This window comes from Scatophagus argus, chromosome 3 (assembly GCF_020382885.2).
Source record: "Scatophagus argus isolate fScaArg1 chromosome 3, fScaArg1.pri, whole genome shotgun sequence".
In the NCBI taxonomy this organism is placed as follows: domain Eukaryota; kingdom Metazoa; phylum Chordata; class Actinopteri; family Scatophagidae; genus Scatophagus; species Scatophagus argus.
Genome location: NC_058495.1, coordinates 22285864 through 22305500, shown reverse-complemented (window position 1 = coordinate 22305500; position 19637 = coordinate 22285864). Strand labels below are relative to the sequence as shown.

The following is a 19637-nucleotide window of genomic DNA, read 5'->3' as shown; positions in this document are numbered from 1 at the left end:
TTACAGCGGCTAATAACGGAGTGACAATACTGTCCTGTGCTCTCAGCACTCTGTCATATTGGTATTGCTAATCTGCTGTTCCCAAGGTCCATGACTTGTATTTAGTAACTGAAACCAGGTTTAAAGAACCAAATCTGAAACCCTTTTGGGACTGAATCGGGGGGAAAATCAACCTGTTACTCTTTTCCTCAAATATTACCCAAAACCAACAAATTCTTATGTTTATCACGACAAATATAGTATGAAATTAAATATAGATATGCAGATACTGAGCTGTAGTCTTCAGTGTTGTGACATGCAGCCCAGATTGCAGACAAGGATGGGTCGATGTTCGATGAAACCGTCAGCAAACACGTTTCCTTCGCAAATATTCATATTTAAATCATACACTGCATCCCAACTTTTTTGGAATCAGGTTCGTAGCATTTACACTTATTGTTGGTCAGGTGTCAACAGCTTGGACCTAAAAACTGCCTCTCCTCACTGTATAATTACTGGTTATATAAGCTTTTGTTGCTTTGGCAGGGCCTGGATTTAATACATTAAAAGAGACTCGGTACATTGCATTGATTTATTTAGAAACACACGTTGACTGTACAGCCATTTTCAGTGGATCATTACACCACATTGAAAGTAATGCTGCTAAAACATATGACCCATTTGTTCACAACAGACCATACATCATATTACAAACGAAGATCTCAAACACACACACGTCTATACCACTCATTTTCATGTAATAGTAAACATGGTAGACATGAATATTTGTATGGCACATAATCAGCTGTAGTGTGTCACTGTCTTTAAATGCTAGCACTTTTGGTTTGTGTAGCATCTAATGTGGACAGGTTGTGTACAAACAACCATCCAGTCTTAATATCATTCTGAAAGTGCATTTTAACATTCGGCATGTAACATAAAAGTCCGTGATTCGTCTATTGTGCTGCATTTAATACTGTCAGTGGCATTTGGCAACTCTTCTCATTCACAAAGGCTCACATTTTTTGCTGTTAAAACATTCACAAGATTTTACAGGAGTGGTTTATGAATCTACTACGTCAAGCAGTAAAGCTTTTCAAAGTCCAAGGTTGATTTTGTTTAGTGTATACCATGTTCACAAAGGAAAAAAGGAAGGTAGATACTTTTGTTAAAGGCTCCATGTGACACAAATAGGCTTTCAACTTCATTTTTAGCCTACAATTGAGATGAAGAGCTGATACTTTCATAATTCTTAAAAAAGAAAAAAAAAAGAATTCATGTCCACTGTAGCTTTCCAACATTTCATTACGGTACATGATTGGGGCATGAAAGGTATAAAACAGCAATAAGGCAAATCTATTCTACAGCATCACTGACCAGCACTGTATGCTCCTCTGTATACATAAGCATTATTACCCATACCATCACTAGATGATCATCATGTTCTTGAGTCCTTTCTGGAAAATATTATGTGCTGTGTACACTGCAAATGCAGAAGTGACAGTTCAGTCTGAGAGTTGCTGCTATGACACATAATCCACAACAAGATGGTCCTCTGTGTTGTCAGATAAAAACAGAGAGTCAATTTCTCCATCAGTTACTTGTGCGGTCTAACGTGTCGGATCACTTTCTCCTCATACACCTTCCTCATGGTCTTTTCTATCTGCTTGAGGAAGACTTGAGGAATCCGACCACACAGGGTATTGACTGTGTCCAGGAACTTGGTCTGCATGGGGTAGAACAGCGACTGGAACATGTTGTCCTCAAAGTGAAACTGCAGAAACAGAGACATTGTCCTGTGTCAGTTCTGATCCCAGAGCTATTTCAGTTCGATTGTACTTTTAATGGAACATATCACAGACCGAATGCCATTTACAAATTGCGTTGTGTCCTGTATTAGTCATAAATTAGGACCCAGCTCATCTTTAAGAGGCTTATCTCAGCAGAGCAGTGGGGGACTGACTCTGCTGCCAGAGAAAACAAATTCTAAATTTAAAGACTGACCCAGATTGTTTAATGCAAGCAAGAGACAGAAAAAAAATACTCAAAGTTGGTCTTTATCTGAGTTATTAAAGGATCGGTAAGACGTTTTGGGAACTATGCATCTTAGTGTTACCCTGAGTCAAATGGAAGAATTGATATCAGTAGCTTTTCAAGCGTTGGCCAGTAGTTTTCTCCTGCTTTGTGCTAAGTGAGGCTAAATGTGTCAGACTGTACTCAAAGCACAAAGTGGAAATACTTTGTTGTGCCATATAGCAGGAAAAGCACAGGTGTAACTAATAACATTAATGATGGATGATACCAGGCCCTGGAACTGACAGATCTAAATGGACTGCAGCCACTGTTAATGTGATTAGTTACACCTGCATTTTTCTATTGTAACAATCAAAATGTCTGCTACGAAATGCTCACACAGTTTTGACTGATTAAATACAAACAGTGTCACAAATACACATGAATGACAACTTATCTGCTGTTTCCCATCAACAGTATTTAAGTGTGGCTTATGGGCATAGGGTTTAACATTTTTATATTCCTTATTGTGCATGTAAAGCTCAAATATCTAACAGGGATACTCACCTCACGTATTGCATCATAGACTACTTTGAACGCCGGCTGTTTGTCATCGTGATACACTCCACGGTTGCCATGGAGGATGGACACGCCCTTGTCTTCAGCCCCTTTACAGTTACTCCCGTACATGCAGTGATCTGGCCTGTAGTTCCATTGGCAGGGAAAGGTGAAGAGACACTCTGGGTAAGAAAAAAAACAACACAGGCATCACTATATATTACACCAAGCACTTTATCTCATGTAAATAGGACACTGGGACATGGTGGGGACAGTAACTCATGAAGGTTTTGAAAATCAGGTTTGTGACTGATAGACTGTCAGTTTGATTCCCCATGACACCAAGAGAAAAAGTCCAGAAGGAGTATAGTATACAGCATAAAACATACATATCTGTCCCATATTACTGATATGGAGAATTTCCCTTTTTCGCCCATTTCACCTGGTTTATTAGATGAAGTAACCAAATATCCATGTTAACGTGACCACGATCTTCACTGAACCACAGCAGGTCTCTTGTATGACTGTAGCAACTGTTTTTGAATAGCAAACTGTGTATGCAGCCTGGACCAGTGGGAAAAATAGGCTCCAAACAGCCAGCAGTAAGAGGATATGTTGTTACAATGAATGTATTATTGTGTAGAGACCCATTGATTCAAATGAGAGTTCCTCACTCAGTGAATATGCTGTAATTTTCCAGCTCTCTGCATTCACAAGTCAGTGTGTTTTAGACAAGTGTTAGCACCTAAGAGTTCAGTATGTGATAAACCAAACGATTTTCTTCTTTAAAGCAGTGGATTTGTATGGCAAAATATCTTTCTGGATGCCATGTGACATGCAGCTGTGACTGTGGAAATGTTCACCACAGAACCCATTTCTGTTCCACAGGGCTTGTGTCCCATACATAGACAACGCAAACTAAATAAAGATAACAGAATAAACGGATTAAAGATTGAGGAGAGAGATCAAGGAAAGTGTCATCATCCTCCTGCGTGCAACCTACCAGTTTAATTGTCTTCCGTCCTTCCGTCTATGTATTTATTTGCACCTAACAAAGACTTCAACACACTAAAATGTTTACACTGCATGCTTGAGCAAATCAATCAACCTTCAACTGCTCCTATGCAGCTGCTCAGCTTGTTCCATTTTTACTTAAAAACTACATGAATCAAAACACCAGCTCTTTTTGATCCCCCTTAAATTCCATCACGTCCTGATCTGACGGCAGATCACAGTTTTTTTTAGAAGCGTTTCCTGATTGGAGAACAAGCAAAAAGAGCTCAGAACAATGCTTGTGGACTAAGTGGAGTGTTGCTTTGTAGATAGCAGAGAACCCAAAGCCATACCATGTAAAACAAACACTTCCCTGGCTCTGTTTTCAAGCAAACACTGCTGATGCCAGCACTGCTGATGGCTCGGAGCACTCTGCCCACATCTGGTCGCTGCAGCTGGAACTCAGTCTGCTGTTGCCTACAGTCACAGCCTCATGTGTTTACTCATCTGGATTCATAATGTAGACTAGTTTATTAACTCAGCAATAAGCCGCAATTTATATGGACATGTTGATAGTGTGAAACCGCTTTGTTGAAAGTGTGCAGACTAGTAATCCAAAAAAAACCCAAAACATTTATCTACATAGATTGATATTCTAGTTAGGCCTTTTAAAGCCTCTTTCTGGGGATAAATAATATGTTTACAGTGTGATAATTATGTGTTTTGATGATTGTGATGACTGTAGATGACATAAGTACACCGGTAAAAAGACCTGTACCTGGGTTGTAGTGGAAGATAATGTTGAGGAGGTCCTGATCTCCCCAGGTGATGTGGTTCTTGTACTTCTGATAGAGTGGATGAAGAAGATCCTCCCACGACAAGCCACTGGGGATCATACTGTTCTGTAATACCAACAACAACATCACCCTTTTTTTCTTCAAAAACACATCACCAAAGTAGGAGCACATTTATATTCCCACTTCCATTTGCAATCAGCAGGCAGTATTAAGAGCTGGAGAGCTGCTAAATTGAGTTCTGAGGGCAGAAGTCTGTGATGCTAGCGTGGTAATCAAAAAACTTCAATCACGGCCCACTCAGAGCACACAGCCTGTGACTTGAGCTCATAGAAAACCCTTCAGAATGCAAAAGGCAAATCACAGCTCACTTTAGCATTCTGCTGCTCAGGGTGTGAGGAAACACGACGATGTTTTGGCCTTACTTTGAACATTGTGCTGCGGATCCTAGTCAGATTCATCAGCATGACACCAGAGTTGAGCCCTGTGACTCCATAGTAAGGGTGGCGGGCAAAGCGGCTGTACCAGCCAATTTTTGGGACCTCGTGCTCTGGGGCCATTGCTGCCAGCTGGGTGCTGTTGAAGGACTTGAGGAGACTCCAGATGTCATCCATGGGCCGTAGGAACAGTACATCAGTGTCTACATAGAGTAATGAGTCCACGTCTTTCAGAATGATCTGGGAGGAAACAATTACAATATCGTTAGAGTATTTAGGACCATAGTCCTTAATCTAAAGAAACAGAGAGTGTGATTACAACATGTAACCTAAAACGTAATTAAAAAACAAGTTTATACCTTTGGGACAGTGGTCACTTTCTTTCATGGAAAAAATACATTAGTATCTCACAGTTTTATAATACGCTGCACTCTCCCAGACAGACACTAATAAAAAGTACTGATAAAGTATGCAGAAAGCTTTAAAAAGAAAAAATGGGATTCCACATCAAACAAACTCTGCAGTGTCAATATTTTAGCAAAATTAAGAGTCTACATCCAGGCTGGCAACTCTCTGAGGCTGTACAAATGCTAACATGCTCACAATAACGTCACCAACACGCTGATGTTTGCCAAGTGCATTGTGTACCATGGTCACCATGTTAGTGTAGCTTGTTAGCATAGTAACATATACTAAAAAGAGCAAAACACAAAAGCTGTAGATTATGGTTAATAATAGTGCTGGTTAAAATTAAAATTTTGACCTGCTGATGGCACTAGATGAAAAGTTAAAAAATAATTCATTTCATGAATGTCTGTATGAATTACAATGGAAATCCATCCAGCAATTGTTGAGATATTTCGGTCTGGACCAAAGCAGTGAATCTTCTGCTTGGCTGAAAATTTTGCTAAAAGAGCAAAACCTGTGACAATGTAACAAAGAAAAAAATCAAGATATTTTCTCACAGTGCCAACAGCTTGCTCTCAGAGACACTGATTCACTCATGTATTAATACAGGATGCATGATATACTTGCTGCTGACAAGTAGAAATTTTTTTGTTATTGTGCCAGTAGTGGAATTTCTGCCAATAATTAAATCCAGTAATGTGGACACTTGGCTGTGGACTAGGGATAGCATTTGAAATCACGGTTTCACACAGTCACGGTGGGGATCAGACTATAGGATGAATGTTGCCACAGAGCTGTTTGCCAGCTGTTGTAAAAGGCTTAACCATTGCACCAAACAAACATGTTTGTCAATAAGGAGATAAGACCTGCCATTAATAAAATAAATAAATAAACCAACTACCATAATTTGCCCAGCTCCAGGTTTTCAGAAAGAGTCGACAGCCTATGCAGGACTTTTGTCCCTTACCATTGCTAGAGTTTACTGATAAAGGTGCAGGAAAAATGTCAGTATCAAGACAGAGTTGAAGTGTGAACGAACATCACAGAATTCACATATCATCAAAATGTGGGCTACAGTGGGAGAAGAAAATACTGGCTTCCACTGTCTTCTTGAACAATAAGATGAGTTAAAAAATACATTAATTACATCCTGCATCCTGTGAGGAACTTGTTGTCAATGCTTGGCAGATTATTTTTAAATTACTGGATGAGTTTCCTGTGATGTAAATGAGCTGTAGTCGTCGTTCCCTGATTGGACCTGAGCAGTGCTGAAATTTAGCTCCTGGAAGCAACCCCATAGCAGTGGACGTGAAACATTTTTTCACTGGGAGGATTCACAAAGTGTGTGCAAGTCTGACGATAGTCTTGAACTGATTCAACCTACTTCCATGCCAGGGGGACTGCTTAGTGTAAAAGAAGTATCGCAGACCACTTTTAAAGAACAGATGGATTTGGGTTTTTACAGCATTAACTGCCAAAACAAGAACATAATGGTTCTGAATGTTGGCCCAATCCAGCCTTTATATAATTCAGACTTTCGTAGAGGCAGAAAGACTCCTGCTTGGTTCTCAGATGGTGTTGTCAGTAGTGAGTGATGTCTTGCCCTGAGGCAAGAGAAAACCTCTATAGATCTCTCTGACCTGCAATATGTTCATTACATGGTAAGTAAGCTGGCTGTTATTTCAATGAACACCAGCAGAAAAAAGAAAATCAATACACAGCCTACAGTGGATGAGATTACTGGATTCAGTCTCTGGAGACTGCTTATTTGTTAAGTAAATGTTGCAGAAAAGGTGTGAAATCATCAATAATCATACAAGTAATTAATTAAAAGCATGCAATAAAATTATGGCTGGGAAATGCTGTCTAAGTAGAAATGAAACAGATTCATGTCATTTTTCCCTCACGCTGGTTAATGACATTATGCATGGTGCGGATATGAGAGGAGATAAATGCTGCAGCCTTACAGGGAGGAAGAGTCTTTGAGCAGCACAGGGCTTGAAGAGCTTCTTCCACTCGTCGGCGTTCCCCACAGAGAAAGTGATGGGGTAGATACTGTACTGGAACTTGGCTGAGACAGAGCGAGGCCACCGGTTCAGCTGGAAGCAAAGCAACACATCAAACATGATACAGAGGAAGTGTCTGACGGGCTTCTTAAATGGTTTAGTGAGGGAATGAGTGTGTGTGAGAAAATCTAAACAAGTATTATTCTGAAACCTAATCTTTCTCTATTTTCACAGACCTTCGAACACAAAATGGCTCGCGAAGAAAGCCATTTAAAACAGTGAAGTCACGTCTCGTTCCGTGGTTCTGTATGGAAAACATGCAGCTGCCAGCTGTTTTATTAAAAGCTGCAGCCTGAACAAAGGAAGGCACCCTCTTTTAGTCCAGAGTGCATCATTAAAGCTTGTGCTATCCAACCCTTTAGGTGCTGACTCCCTGTGTAATCATCAGTTTAACAGACTGTTCCTAGAAAGAGTGAGAGCTCTGCAAACAGTTGGCTCCTGTGAGGAGAACAAGAAACCAAAGTAGACACAATTTGCCACAAATGTGCCACATTTTGTAGGCCCTGACAACCACAACTCTCTGCCTTCACACATGGCAATGAGTCGCCACACATGACGGCACGCTCAAGCCTTCAGGGTTTGGATTTAAAGCTGTTTAATGTGCTTCAGGTGCTGTTGAAAGTTCATTAGCGGAAGTGAAGTTAATAGACTGTTAGCTACAATATCAGAGGAAGTAATCGGACTCATACCAGGCAACTCTGTAAAGGTGACTTTGAAGTGATACATGGTACTGGAGAAAAAAGCGAAAAGAGAAAAGGGTGCCTTGGTAATATATTACACCTCAGCCTTGAGATAAAATGAGTTATATGTCTGTAGTAGAGTGAGTCAGAGAGGCAGAGTTAAAGCTGCTCTGATCTTGATATCATCTATCAAAAAAAGAAAGAACGAAAGTTTAACATGTGTCGGATTAAATCAGAAGTCAGAGGACTCACTGAAGAAGACAAAATAATCCAAAAGGAATGGCCCTTCTACGTAAGGTCTCTGTGGAAACACAATCGATCTTGTGGTTTTTTTTTTGTAAAAATCTGCAACGTATACAGTTGGGCATCAAGCCAGGGGAGAATTCTTACCCTTTCTTCAAACTGAGGAGCCAAAGGGTCCTCTGCAAAAATGTGAAACATGATCCTCTTGAGGCTGAACAGGAGGGCTGATTTGACCATGGCGAGGGTCTCGTCTAGACGATTCCCACAGGCCACCACAGCCAGGTGCATGACCTCCTCTGCCCGTGGGCGCCTGGTCATTGGCTGGGCCACATTACTAAAATAACACATGTAAAAGACACAGATGAAAAGTGTAAAAGAACAGAAAATGTACAACACGGGTGATTTAAACTGAACACATGAAGAGTACCTTTCAAACGCATTAACTGAACAACAGAATAAATAACGTGCATGTGTTTTTCTTCAGCCATCAGTGTCTTCAGATCGAAGTGGTTCAAGGTCATGTGTGGGCGAAGGGGGTGAGGTGTGTGTCTGCTGACAATCACTGCTTTCACAAAGCTTGTTTCCCTCTCTCGTCGCTTGTAAATTGGCCTGTGTGCTGCTGTGCTTGTGAAGAACAATGTGTACCCTGCAGCAGATGAACTGAGGTATACTTGAGCCACACAAACACTGAAAAAGAAACCGTTACTTGAAACCTCAGTATTATGTTTGACCGATATGGAATTTGAACACCTTAAATCCTCCTATTCGGTTAGCCATTAACGCCCTTCAAATCCTCTTTTGCTTCAGAATGTAATACAAAGATTATATGAAAACATTTATCCGCTCCATTGAGATCATGTCTGTACAGATAACATTCAAATTCAAGACACCAATTTCTTCTGGTTGTATGGTTTCATTAAACGAACGATTAAACAAATTTCTCTGTAATTTAGCCTGACATACTTCAATGACAAATCAACCCCTGACAGTGTTTTTAGTATCAACGAAAGCTCTAAAGCTCCAGACTCAGCGCAACAAAAAGGGAAGAAGCAGGACTGAACATTTTGAGCAAGTTTTTAAATTAAGATCTTTGTTTCAGACAGATATTTGAATAAATATGATCATATAAAATTATGTAGATTTTTGCCAAGCCAACACAAGCAAGGTATGTTAGTAAGGTATTACATTAGTAGTAGACTTTATATTAACGAGTAACAATAAAATGTATATATTGTTAACAATATTTGTTGTTCAGCATGTCTGCACTGCCCTTAACCAGTTACAATTAATTTGCATTTTTCTTTTTTGCCCAAAAGCAGAAAAGAAAGAGATGGCAGCTTCTGTTAACTGAATGTGTTGCACAGGCAGATGATATGGATGCCATATGGATCAAAGGTGCCTGAATTGAATTATCATGGCCTCTGTAACAGGCTAACTGACACTGAGGTTCTTGTTATCCAAAAATATTGCTTTTGATGTATAAAAACAATTCGGTAAAATGAGATTATGTAACTTTTGCTTAATAGTTAACTGACGCTAATGAATGCTAACATAACTCAACAGAAGGACAAGTAGACAGCAATTTTTATTCATTAAATGTTATCTAACAGTCACAATGAGCTACTGGTCACACACTTAATCAATGTGTTTTTCTGCTTATGAATTCAACTTTTCACTTGTAAGTGGAAGGATGTTTTGTATTTTCTTTCAGAGGTAACAAAGTCGCCTTAAAATCTGTGTTTATTAATTTTGTACAAAATTTTGCATCAGAATGAATTTGGGTTGAAAGATTTCATAGATAAATATTTAATGAACTAAAATGCATCCTATCTGAACGCTGAATAGGTATCGCCTGCTTTTCGGGCAAATGCCATCTGTTAAAACCACTTCCACCCGCGACAAAATGCCTACAGCCTCAGAGCCCAGCAGTGCGGATTAGCTCTCAGCTGTCAGCATGTAACTGTCAAACAGTAATAACATGTCACTTCATGAACACATCAGCAGCACAGAAATGAATCCTGGACATTACGAGATTCAAGACATGTGAAGCATTCAAGAAAACAACAGATCACCAGATCCTCCAGTCAGACAAACAAAGTGCGAAATCAATGATCTTTCTCAAAGACATGAGAGCCCCCAACCCCCTCCAAACACACACACACACACACACACATAACTTCTTTTCCTCTGTAGTTCTGTTCTTACTTTTTTCTTCCATGCTCAAAGGCAAGGTGGTCTTTTATCTAATGTAAAAATATGCTCTCTCTGCAGAGCCAGCGCTGCTGCTGAGTTAAAGCACACTCAGCAGTGCAGAATATCTCCGACTACGATAAAGAAACATTTGTTTGGGGCGGGGGGGCTGAAGGTAAGGCTGACATCATCTCGTTGTTCTCCACCGCATGGGGCTGGTTGTAATAACACGTTAAACATAAATGTTGGCATAGCCATAGGGAGTGCACCACAAGACCTGCTCTTCAGCGTGCATCTCTATATGGGATAACAGTGCGGCAAATGGTTTTAAGACTAAAGGCTGCATATAGCAAAAGGCATGGATTCCCTCTGAGACTGGAGGAAGCAAAGAGTCTGCCATCAAACAAATGGGAAGAGAAAAGAGTGAAATTTGACAGGTGGGTTCGCAGGGTAGTCTCCAAGCGTGACACTTCGTTTTCTGCATGGCTGAGGGACAATGATGAACCGCAGATTAGGATGAATGAGAAGGTGCTGAGAAATCTGTCTGCCACGCTTCAAAGGCTGACGCTCTGTCAAGGTTGTTGAACACACATTCCTATTTTCCCGCAGAAAATGCAATCCATATCTCCTACACGGCTGTAATTGCGATGCACTTAGTCATGCAAAATAAATGCCTTGAAATGATTTCTGCATAAAATTGGATGACAAAACAAAAAAAAAAAAAGGAAATTTCTTTGTTGCATAAAGCCTGGGCTGCACACATGATGTTTTGTGTCATGGCACTGTTCCCTCCACATCTGGAAGCAGTCAAAACGCACAGAAGAGGTACAAAAGGACTGAATTCATTACTGGCTGCAGAGTGAGCATAAGAGGAGCTCTCTGCCTACAAAGCACCACAGCCAGCCCTTTTAAATCATGTAAGGAGAGAAAAAAGCAGCACCTTCAAAAGATAATGTCAAAGAAAAATGTGCATGTACAGAATGAAGAGCCAGAGTAAAAAGTACACCAAAGAACACCTTGAAGGCATTCAATTAATCAGCATATAACTGGGTTATTTGGTAGACTTGTATCCAATATGTTCACTTTGGTTTGCACCCGTGGGTATCAAAGGTATGAAAATGAACACGTTCCCAGCACGCTCTTCCTCTATACGGGGGGTAGAAAAGAATTTAAAACAGTGAGGAACAAAATATGAGACCACATGATGATGAAACCATACACATTTCTTCAAACAGATTAACTGGATTCATCACCGGCTTACGCTTTGCTCAACAAGCTGCCAAGAAGCTGAGTGGCCTAAACCAAATATTTGGTCATTATGAGTCAGTCTAAATCTTTATTCTACCAAGATGTTCCCATTAACCTGATGACATTTTGCACATCTTGGAAGAGTTACTTCCATACCACTGACAAAAGAAATCCCAGATCTAAAAGGTAAAAGATTCATCAAACAATATACCAAATGTTTGGATGAGAACGCATATGTTACATCCCCAAACATTTGGTAAATGTCATTTGGTTTGGAGATTGACTTTGGGCCACCAAATAAGCCCATCGAATAAGTGGGCCTGTACACTGATATGCTTCATTGCTGAGATATTCCTGTCGATGCATCAGGATATTTCCTATCCGATGCTGAGCATTTACAATAGTCGCGTCTCAGATTGCCACATTCAGGCTAAGTCAACTTGAGTACAACTTCTGTGCGACATGCATCTAATGATGTGCATCGAGTGATGCAGCCAGTGTGTGTTGCACTTTAGATTTATCATTCCAGACCGTTGAGTTTCCTAGACAGTTGTAGCAACACTGAACAAACAGTGTGTGTGGACACTGCTGAAATCAAAGTGGGTCTTAACCATTGGCGATAGCATCACCTGAAAATGCATCGAATACGGAGCTTGAGCCCCACTATAGTGTTCTTTTGCATTTCAGTCAGTCCATTGTGCCAGTAAAGACAAACACAAGCCACAATTTTCCAGCCTAAACTAAACTTTGTTTACTGCAACATCCCAAAGGAGCATCGCCAGCACCAAGACACTCGTGGTCTAGAATTCAAAATAAACAATTATTGTCATTATTAATTAACCTGACAACTGTTGTATAATTGACAAAAAATTGTTAAAAATCGCACTTGATCAAACATCCACAGTCCAAAACCTGAAGATATTTCACTTACAGTAATGCAAAACAGAGAAAAATAAATACAAAAGGCAAATGTCAGGCATATTTATATGATAAACAACTATTAATCAATCTTGAAAGTGGAACGTTGGAGGAAATCTTGCATGTGATTAGGTTTTTGCTCGTCAGCGGATCAACTAATTGCATCTGCATTTGCTTGATCAGTGACTGTTCAGAAAACGCTGTCGTTCAGCTTATATTTCCCTTCCAGGAAAACATTCTTAGAAATGTATGATTTTACGCAAAGTCTTTCTGTCGTTTCACTTTCTCCTTCATGACTCATTCGCTTGTAATCTCAAAGTGAGTTAGCCAGACAGATTTTACTGCCCTGACGAGGCTCACACAAGCAACCTCTCCATCCACGCTAGGCTACACAGGCAAGGAGGGAGATTTCAAAACAGCAGAAAAGAGTGTTCAGTCATGCAAAGTGACATTTTTATAGCTACGCATAATGCCGATGCGAGAGGGAGTGACCTCACTGCTGCGAGGAAGACTGCCTAACTATACATGAAGTGTCAGGGCAAGGGATTTGTTTCGACACAACGTATCACATCTAATCCTGTAGATGCACGCTTTAATTCAGTGTAACACTGCAAGCAGAGGGGTTACATCTGTAATACTCTGCATCTGAAACATGAAGGTAAGAGAAGAGGCTGAAGGAACGTGTGAAGTACAGGGATTTTAAGACACAGATTTTTGGTGTGTAGGGCTGAAACCAGCAGTTATTAGCTAATATGCTCATATTGTTGATCAACTGATTGATCTGTCAGTGTATAAAATGTTCTGAAATAGTGAAGAAGCATCAGAATCCAAAAGTCAAACATATTCCATTTAAAACCAGATAAAAAGAAAGAAAAATCTGGAAGTGGAAAATGTCTGGTGTCTTTGCCTGATAAATGATGATGAACTGATTATACAAACTTCACCAGCTGATCATCTGCAGTCGTCTGCAGTATGTGAACGGTGTCTGGGGGGGGCACTTCTCTCTATTTTAAGCTACAGGAAGTAGAGTGATGTGTCAAAAGGAAATGATATGATTAGGAAAAACGGGGACGTTTGTCTATCAGGCCAGTCTCACAGGAAGTCTGTCCACCACTGAAATGTACAGATTGAATGGAGTGTTGGGCAACAGATACAGAAAACAGGCCTAAAAAAGCAGTTTGTACACACATCTCAACATTAAAATGTATGTTTGATGCTAAAATAAATGAGGATTAAAGGAGCTTCAATAGACACATTAAGGATTTTCTGCCCGACAATCAATTACTTAGACATCTTTGAGTCGTCCTTACTATCTCCAGGAAGCACATTAACAATCAAGGTTTGTTTGTACGTGTGTTTTCTGAAAACTACACCCTATTGTTCAAATTCCTCTGGCTTTTATACTCCAAACCAAACATCCACCTGGTTAGCTCAGGCAATTAAACAGAAAAAAGTTTTTGAAGGCTTTTGGCCAGATGCTCAGCGTCTTTCCCTCTAATCGCAGCAGTCAGTTTTGAGCGCTTTCCAAACCTGTTAGTGTTTTCTTTTTTCTTTTTACGGCCACTGGTGACCCCTTCCACCCCATCTCCCTTATCAGCGCTGAGCACACATGGAGGAGTGTGGTTTGTGGGAGGACGCAAAGGTCCTTTCTCAGCGTAACGCCTTGATGGCTTTTATCTACCGAACACTGTCCCAAACCTCCAGTCTGGCTTTGGAGCAGAATGCATATTGCTGCTTGCCGGCGGAGCGAGTATCTCTGTAACCACAGCATGGCCATTATGGCATCGCCTGGCACTCAACCCAGGAGGAAACGCAAGGGATGCATGAGGCTGAAAATAGTAAGATGGAAAATGTAATAAAAAATGTTCCCATCCTCGAACAGAAACACCAACTGGCAAACTCTGTCTTTTGTCTAAATCTGAGAGGCTGCGAAGAGATGAGATCATGTGCAGATTCTAATTACCCAGAGAGGGAATTTAGGAAAAAAAAAAACAAAAAAAACCAAAATCTCACCTGACAAGCTTGTCACTCCCACACGGATCGTTTGGGCAGATTTTGACAAGGGAACAGTAAACAGGATGGGTTTCCGTTTTCTGTCGTTTCCAGTTACATCTCACCAGTGCAGCGGTATTTAAACAGGCAAACCTTTCTGTGCTCATTTGTATTCCTTATTAATTGCAATTTAGGTCTTTCAAGGTGACCTTAAATCCTTTAAAAAAAAAAGTGGGAGGTTTGAATTGAGGGCCTCAAAGCCCTCAAGGGTCAAATAATGAAGATTTGGAGGTCAGGTAATGATTCATCGCTCTGTTGTGCTGTTTGTTTGACGTCCTCTGCAAATACTGCCAACATTTCCACATAATCACATTAGTCCTGCTCCCTACTCACATTTCAGCCAGATATCTGAGCAGCCCCTGGTTGTAACAGACTGACTCACAATCTAATAAATGAGCAGGGGGGGGACACAATAAGAGCCACAAAAACGCAGCCAAACAGATGCCCATGTGCATGTTGAAAGTGTCGCCCTGACAGGTCAAGCTATTGTGACGCCAGCGTCCTTGAGCCCCACGTAAGCTCTTTGATGGAGTGAGCACGTCTGCTTCAAAGCATGATTAAATGCTGACACTCTCGCTCGTTAACTTCCTGTCGACGGGAAAGATGAGATTCGGCCACACCAGGTGATTAATGACGCCTTTTGTGTGTGCGCAAATGGAAACAAGCGTGGAGGAACAGGGGCTCATCGGGGCTGGGTGAAACGTGTCGACAGAGGAGGAAGAAACAAACTGACCTCTTTGCATTCACGCTGGCCCCTCTGTTGATCGCTCTCTCCGCTTTTCGTCTCCTGAGAAGCTCCTCCGTACGCGCGCCGACTCCAGCGGCTGGTTTCTTAGCAAACTTTGCCGCAACAACATCGCGCCCGAGCTCCGAGAGCGATCGGGAAGAGTTGCCGTCCTCCTCCTCCTCTTCCTCAACAACTTCTTTCAACAGCGGATCGTCCGCAGCGTTGCCCCCCAAAAAGTACAAAAGTAGGAAAACTCCAAAACACACGGCGATCACAACTATTTTGCCGTGGATCCGCATGGCGAGAGCGACTTGTTGCGGGTGGAAGAGGTAGACGGGACTCCGCTCATGTCTGCGAGTGAGGGAGAGCGGCCCGAGTTGACATTTTGTTACCGCTCCCCGCTCGCATTTTTCTGCAGATGATGATGGAGAGCGGCGAGGAGCTCCTCATCGTCCATGGAGGATTACACAGCGGAGGCGTGGCTTCTCCGACATTACCGTAATGGTGGCAGTATTAACGCGCTAGTATACTCTGATGGCCTTATCAGGATGTCCGTTCTGAGACAGATATAACTTTGTGTATGTACTGTTCATGATTTATAGATTCTCTAAAAATGTCAATGCAGTTTCTGTCTAAAAATCACCGAAACACTGACCCAGTAAGTCATCCTAATTATCACCAAACACTCAGTTAAAAGTAAGCCATGAAAATGTAGTCAGTGCCAAGTCAATAAACTCTCCTTCTAATCAGAATTCCTTTATTTAACCCCGAGGAGAAATTCTTTTTGGTATAGACATTGCACATGCAGGTTTCCTGATCAAGAAAGAAAGTGAAAGATATAAAAATATAAGTATTTACATGTGTACATATATACATTGTATATATAAAACATATATAAAAGTAAGTGAGTGTCCGTCACAGTGCAGAGTTTAACAGTTTGATGGCGACAGGCAGGAATGATTTCCTGTGTCGCTGTGTGGTGCACCGTGGGAGTCTGTTGCTGAACGAGCTCCTGTAGCCGATCAGCACATCGTGGAGAGGGTGAGAGGGAAAGTCCAACATCCTCCTCTCAGACACCACCGTCAGAGAGTCCAGTTCCTCTCCCACAACATGACCGGCTTTCTGTTGAGTCTGTTAGTGTCCCTCACCCTCAGGCAGCTGCCCCACTGGTAATCCATCCATCCATTTTCTATACAGCTTATCCGTCAGGGTCCTAACCCAGCTGACTATAGGCGAGAGGCGGGGTGCAACCTGGACTGGCATGTGGGCACTGGACATGTGCTTTGAAGGTCCTTCCCAATGTCTTATGCTGGATGATTTCTATCTGCATAGCCTGCATAAGATTTAAGGGGCTAAACACTCACTTTGAGGGCAAGCAGCATTTTAATGTTGTATCTAGTGGAGTTTTTGGAGTTTTATACTGTTTAATCTAATATAATGTGTCTTATTTTGTAAATTCATATTAGATTTTGTTTGTAAACTTAGAAATCAATTAACCAAATCTAATCAAAGAAACTAGCAGAAGTCAAATAAATGCAACGGAGTAAAAACTATAATGTCTAAGTTTGAAATGTAGTAAAGCAGACGTAAGAAATAAAAATAAATAAAATAATAAAAAAAATAAATAATAATAAAAAAAATAATACTGAAGTACAACGACTGCGTGAACGTACAGTCAAGTCACATTTCAACACGACAGCTGTAATGGGCCTCCATTAAAATTTGTTTTTGTTTTTATTGTTATTATCTGTCTTTCAGTATTTTAAGTAATGTAACCTGCATGAGTCCCCGGACCTTATTTTAGTAACAAGACCACACGACTGAAACTGCAGTAAACCAGTCATTTCCTATCGTGATACTGACACATATACATTTTACTCCCGGTTTACACGTTGTATTACGGTAAAACATGGACGGTCTATGTTAGAGCTGCCAGTGAAGCCTCACTGTTGGGATAACAGAGTGTTTTCTGGTGAGTGTGTGTTCTTCTTAACTGTACCTTAAATGTGCTGCGTTGTAGTGACTGCCAGTTGAGTGAGTTACACGGCCCATTTCCACCGGAAGCATTGGAGTAAAAGTAGTGTTAAGTAGCAATAACGTTAGCTGTGTTAGCTAGCACTGATGCTTTGCTGTGTTAGCCGAAACACGAGGACACCAATCGTGCGCTAGCTTAATTACAGGCTGTTAGCTAACCTTAAGCGAAACTTCCTTTGAAAAACCTGTCAAGTCAATGTGACGTGCAGCTCATTGAAAACTATAGACTCCTTATATAGTAACATTTAATGTTCTTTGAATTTAGAGCCCGCGGTCAAATTCGGAATTCAGCCAGGCTAATGAAAAACTCTTGTACACACAACATTTAGACCTGCAGAACTTCTATGCATGCCAAGCCCAGCTCGACCCAGCTGCGACAGATAAGCAATACTGCTAGTTATTGTTAGCACATAAATTTTAAAACTGCATCTTGGTGGATGAGTGTTACGCCGGATGAAGTTATAGACCCTTATGTTAAGTTAAACGGGGTTAAGCGATGTTTTGAAACACAAACGTCTGCCAATAAGTAAGACATTTGAAATGCCCAGATTTTTAAATGACGTTTGGCATGAAGAGCTTTCCAAATTAGAGACAATAAGAGGGGCAGACTACAAGGTAATATTAAGCCAAGGTGAATACCTTGATGTAATTTTCTGCAGTAGGAAACGAGTCGTTATGTCGCACACAAGCTTTGTTTACAGTCCTCACTGTCATAGTGGCACACGTGGGCTGCTTGTTGGGGCAATGCAAGTAAACCATTTAATTGAGTCAGCCACAAGGTGGCATGCTGTAGTCAGCTGGGCCGTCATTCATACCAGCAGCCTGGAAGACGACTGTAGAATACCACCCTTTATGTTATTACTGGCGCTTAATTTTATTCCTGTTGTTGATGCTACAGGTTTGTATTACATCAGTATTCATGATGATAACTCCTGCGTTTGACCTGAGTCAAGATCCCGACTATCTGATCCTCAACATCCGTGTGCCCTACACCAGAACATCGGAGTTTGACCTTTACATTGATGGGACAGATTTCAAATTCTATGCCAAGCCCTACTTTCTCAGGTGAGTTAACCAGTGCACACGAACCACCACTGAAACCTAGTTTGCAAAGAGGGGTGATGAAAAGACTTATTAAGTGGCACCATCCATCTTAGACTTAAATTTGCAGTGATATATTTCCTGACCATGGTACTGCTCTCAATATCACTAGAAATTTAGGGTGTTTGTCTTTTCTATCAGTAATTGTAACCATCTGGATCTATTTATGTTCTTTTCAGATTGTCTCTTCCTGGAAGAATAGTTGAGGATGGGAGAGAAAGGGCTAAATTTGACATTGATAAAGGTAGGTCACATATGATGATAAAACATACATTCACATGTGTTGTGATTGAATGGATTACACTCTGTGCAATATAAAATATCAGCACTCTGCGAGGATTGTGGGAGAGAAACACTGGGAGGCAAGAGGAAAACCCCCCAAAAAGAAGTAGGGCTGTAACAGTCTATTGATCCAGATCGATAGTTTGCTTCATTGAGCAGTGATCCAGTGTGATTGATGTTAAGTGAAAACATTGATCCACATATTCATCAATAAATTATGCTGTTATTTTGAAAATCCCATGGTGTCTGTGTCACCATTTTGATCGTGGCATACCACCTTCATAAACATTATGACATCGCAGCACTGGGTGGATAATGGCAAACAGCCAGCAAAAACATGACGAGGCTGAGAACTTTATATCCCTATTTAGAAGTTTTGTTGGAGGCTCTGATATCCTCCATTCATTTTATTTTTCTGTGTCTATGCTAACACCATGACTTAGAAACCAGTAAAAAACATTTTTTTCTAAGGTACATCTCTAAGTTCAGACAAAAGTTGTTTTCTCCTCTGGTGTTGTACAGAATGTGCTGACCTTTCTTTCAACAAGGGAAAAACTGTTCCAGTATCTTGTAGTTGTACAAAAACTGTCTCGGCATATTGAGCTGTATTTCAAACACAAACACCAAACAAGTGAATCACACCAAACTTAATCTGTATGCTGAACAGGAGCTTGTAAAAACAGTGTAACCTTTCAGGCATTTTCACAGTGAAGATATAGAAAGGAAGTATAGGGACAAAGAGTGGCATAAGACTCTGTTGTCCCTTGATGGAACTGAACCAAAGACATTGCCATTAAATGGTATTTTTCTCAATCGCTAGGATCCCTCAAATTTTTCAGCCATTTTCTAAAAAGCTGAATAAAAACTTTCTTGCAGTTAATGATAGCACATTGATATGCAGTCTGCTACTGCAG

General features: G+C 40.8%; 2 protein-coding genes across 2 annotated transcripts in view; one reads left to right on the top strand and one right to left on the bottom strand.

Moving 5' to 3' along the window:
• Positions 1-558: 558 nt before the first annotated feature.
• Positions 559-15873, bottom strand: gxylt2 (glucoside xylosyltransferase 2). Its single transcript, XM_046384773.1, has 7 exons — positions 15313-15873; positions 8319-8505; positions 7150-7281; positions 4763-5014; positions 4322-4445; positions 2560-2732; positions 559-1753 (listed from the first exon to the last, which is right to left on the bottom strand). The coding sequence occupies exons 1-7, from the start codon at positions 15603-15605 to the stop codon at positions 1577-1579; spliced, it is 1338 nt and encodes a 445-aa protein (XP_046240729.1). The 5' UTR covers positions 15606-15873; the 3' UTR covers positions 559-1576.
• Positions 15874-17127: 1254 nt separating this feature from the next.
• Positions 17128-19637, top strand: part of shq1 (SHQ1, H/ACA ribonucleoprotein assembly factor) — a 28777-nt gene continuing 26267 nt past the window's right edge. The window contains exons 1-3 of the mRNA XM_046384771.1: positions 17128-17278; positions 18239-18405; positions 18621-18685. Coding sequence (XP_046240727.1) covers positions 18260-18405; positions 18621-18685 — 211 coding nt within the window. The 5' untranslated portion in view covers positions 17128-17278; positions 18239-18259. The remainder of the gene's footprint in view (positions 17279-18238; positions 18406-18620; positions 18686-19637) is intronic.